Source organism: Asparagus officinalis, chromosome 3 (genome assembly GCF_001876935.1).
Source record: "Asparagus officinalis chromosome 3, Aspof.V1, whole genome shotgun sequence".
NCBI classification, from domain to species: Eukaryota; Viridiplantae; Streptophyta; class Magnoliopsida; order Asparagales; family Asparagaceae; genus Asparagus; species Asparagus officinalis.
The window spans coordinates 86224270-86228029 of NC_033796.1; the positions used below are offsets into that span (position 1 = coordinate 86224270).

Below are 3760 nucleotides of genomic sequence, written 5' to 3' on the forward strand. Positions count from 1 at the left end.
TTTGAACACGACGAATCACATCGCGTTCCAAAAAAGGAACACGAGGGTCGTGTTTAGCTTGATTAACGCAAGACCGAAGTCTGTGTTTTGCTAGTGAAACGCAGTCCCGCGATCTGCGTTTTGCTAATGAAACGCAGTCTTGGATGAGCATCTTCATCTTGTTGCTTTTGTGACCCGCTACCCGTCGCTTTAGTGCGGGTGCAGAACCTTTAACTCGGTGGACGAGTTTGGGAGAAGCTGAGCCCACTCCTTCGGAGGAGGGGCTGTTCAAGCAATCTAATCCAAAGGAGAGGACTTCCTTCAGCGATTCGGCAGAGATTGGAGCTTTAGTCTTCTTGGATATCTTGCGGACCTTACACATAGCCTTGAGGCTAAGGGATCCGAAGGAGAGGGCCTCCTCATACTTGGCTTGATCAAACTCCACAACGAGAGTCTCGGCCGTTGTTCCAGCGAGCTTGACATCGGATTGCGCCACCACTTCTTCATCAGAGAAGCTAGTCCCTAGCAGAGTCGCCATCTTTTGTTTGAGGAAAATTTTATAATAAAAAAATAATGAAAGTATCGTATTTGATTTATTCTCTCTAACTTCTTAGAAAAAGAATGATTACAATCCTCTCAATCTCGATTACAATTGGATTTCCTGATTACAAAAGAGAGGAGAATTGATCTGAATTCTCCCTTTTGTTTAGGTCTGGGTTCTTCACGGTGGCGATGGAGTGCCTTCCTCGAATGCTCGCGTCGAGTTTGCTCTCCGTTAACGATCCGAATGTCTTGTTTCACTGGAACGTAGTCTTCTCCTCACGATTTGACGTAATGGAGAACTTGCGTGGCAAGTTTGAAAATAACTCTTAACGAGTTAATAACTCAGAGCGAGTTTTAGAAGAACTTGCAGAGCAAGTTTTGAACTCTGATCGAGTTGATAACTCTGAACGAGTTTGAAACTCTATGAAAGAGTTGATTTAACCGAAATTGGTTTATAAGCCAAGGATGAAGGCTCTCTGTTGTCGAACGTTGCTGATGGACGAACGTCGATCTTTCCCTCGCTGCCAAGCCGAAGATCTCATCTTCGCTGCCAAGTCTAAGATCCAAAAAGCCCGCCCCAACTCAGTTGAGTTTCCCACTATTTATAAGGGATTTAGGGGTGTAACCACCCCCTTAAATCTCTCCTTAATGAGGGTTTAATAGGGTGTAACTGACCCCCATAAATCTCTCCATGATAGGGTAGTGATCCCCTCAAATCGTGGGGAAAAAACGGTTATGGAACCGTTCAAATCGTGCTTGAACGAGCCAAACGCTGAAAATAGTGTTCTAGGCCCGAACTCTGCGTTTTATAGACCTGAAACGCAGAGTTGGGCCTGTTTTAGGCTAAAAACGCACAGGTCACGCTGCGCAGAGATGAACTCTGCATTTTAGACCTAGGACGCAGAGTTGGGCTCCGCATGAACTGTGCGTTTTTGTCGTTGGACGCAGAGTTAAACTCTGCGTTTTAAGTCCACGAACTCTGCGTTTTTGATTCTGTAATGTAAAGGCAAGCCTTAGGTGGGCTTGGCGAGCTTCAGGCTAAGTCCAATGTTCAAGCGAAGTCCAGTCTTGCAGACGGACTTCAGAACATAACTTTCTGTGAAGAACAGGTCATAACTTTCAAACCGTAAGTCGGAATTGGATGAATTATATGTAAAAATCGGCTATCTCGACGAGACGGAGCCGACCAAACCAACCCTATAGGGTTCGGTTTGCACCGTCAGTTTTGCCAAATTCCTTACAGGTTGAGAGATATCTGTGTTTTGGTTTGAAGAGACCGTCGATTTGTAGTCTCTTTTGCTAGAGCGTTGCAAAGATCGTCATCTTGTAGCCTTCGTCTTGGCTCCTTGAAAATATGAGAGTCGTCAGATTGTAACTCCCGATGTTGATTGTAAAGGCTGTTGATTAGAGCTTTTATCAGTTGTCGCGAAGGTCGTCAGATTGTAACCTTCATCGATCTACGTGAAAGTCTTTAAATTGTAGCCTTCTAGAAACCGTCGAATTGTAACTTCCATCATCGGTGTTGGATAGGGATCAGCTGTCTGTTGTGATTTTTAGACAGCCTATAGGTACCTTATACCTTTGTACAGAGTCAAGAACTATAGCCTTCTTAGGTAGCCACAATCCACTAGATAAAATTTACCTATAGTAATATATTGTTGGAATTATAATCAACAAAATTATGAAAATATAAATTTAAAATTTAACAAATTGAATAATGATTATTATCATCTTAGAGTGAAAGTTTGCATGTACTTCTACTCATTACATTCTTCCAGACTTGTGAATCATTGGCAGATTCCTCATATGCCACTAAGACATAAATAAAACTGAGATCAAATGTGCATGCTGAAAGGACATTCTGAGAAAGGTAGTCATGCTTGTTACGATATGGGGTTTGATCATCGCCATGCACCATGCACGGAATGTAGGTCCTATCATTTGCACCAATACAGTCCTGTACATTCCATTAAGATTTATGAGACATGAATTTATAATGCAATGTGAATATACAATACCTTGAAATAGGGCCAAAAACGAGAGTCCGATTCGACAAAAACTGGATCCAAGACGCTATAGGTCAAAGCTGAGGATGATGGAGAATTCTGAGTTGAGAAAGAAAAATGAGGATGACAGAGAAGTTGGGAGGGGAGATAGAGAGGAGCGTTAACGTGTTAAAGAATGAGGATCTCCTTTTGATTTTGAAGGCCAAGGCCAAGCAGTATACCGCTATCAAGATTGGGGCCAAAGTGAGATAAGAGGAAATGTCTTTATTAAATAGTTTGGATAAATTTTGAGGTAGCGGAATAATTGTCCCAACAATGTCCCAAAAAGTCCAATGACACCTAAAGTTATTATTCTCAGCCTTATTACCCAACCAATAACATCAAAAGGATCATCCCAAAACTTATCCCGATTACTTTCATATTACACCTAACAAATAACCCCTTTTAACTTGAGAAAGACGAGCATTTTTTTTTTCAAGAAATGATAGAGGCACACTCTAAGGCACACCACCAACTATACTCCCTCTCTCCCTACAGTGCAGGGGGCCCCACATGTGATTTTTAAAAAAATCACATGTGGAGCCCCAAATCACATGTGGAGCCCCCTGCACTGTAGGGAGAGAGGGAGTATAGTTGGTGGTGTGCCTTAGAGTGTGCCTGTAGCGCCTCTTTTTTTTTCAGCTTGCGGTTCCCATGAATCTATAAGAATCGGTGTCTAATCTTTGGCGATAAATAATCAATTTGATAAATACTCTGAGTAGTTCTAAATTCTCATGAGATGAGAAATTGAACGGAAACAAGCAAGGGGAAGTTTTCAGAAAGAACAAACTCTTCTCACCTTGTCTCTACTTCGGGCCCACCTCCACCTCATCCAATTCTATTTCTGCTCCGTCTTTAATTAATCAAAATATTTGAAGGACAAATTCTCCTTAAACTAACATCTTTAAATAATTTTAACATCCACCCCTAAAAATTAAAGCAAAGGGCCCTCCGGTACAAATTCAAATCAAGGAGAGGGCTTTCTTGTTATTTCCCTGCACAAAGTGAGTATAAGGATCTCTCATCCTCCTCCAATAGAAAGCGAACACACCAAGCCATGTCACTACTAAAAGAGCTCCTCTTCTTCCTCCCCCCAACACTCCTTTCCCTCTTCTTCTACCTCATCCTCACCGAATGGAAGAGGACCAGAAGGCCCCACCTCCCACCGGGGGCCCGTGGCTGGCCGTTCGTCG

General features: G+C 42.6%; 1 protein-coding gene across 1 annotated transcript in view; it reads left to right on the top strand.

The window, feature by feature from the left end:
* The window catches only part of LOC109834432 (cytochrome P450 90B2-like), a 5894-nt gene continuing 5722 nt past the window's right edge, over window positions 3589–3760 (top strand). Inside the window, 1 exon segment of the mRNA XM_020402449.1 lies at window positions 3589–3759. Coding sequence (XP_020258038.1) covers window positions 3625–3759 — 135 coding nt within the window. The 5' untranslated portion in view covers window positions 3589–3624.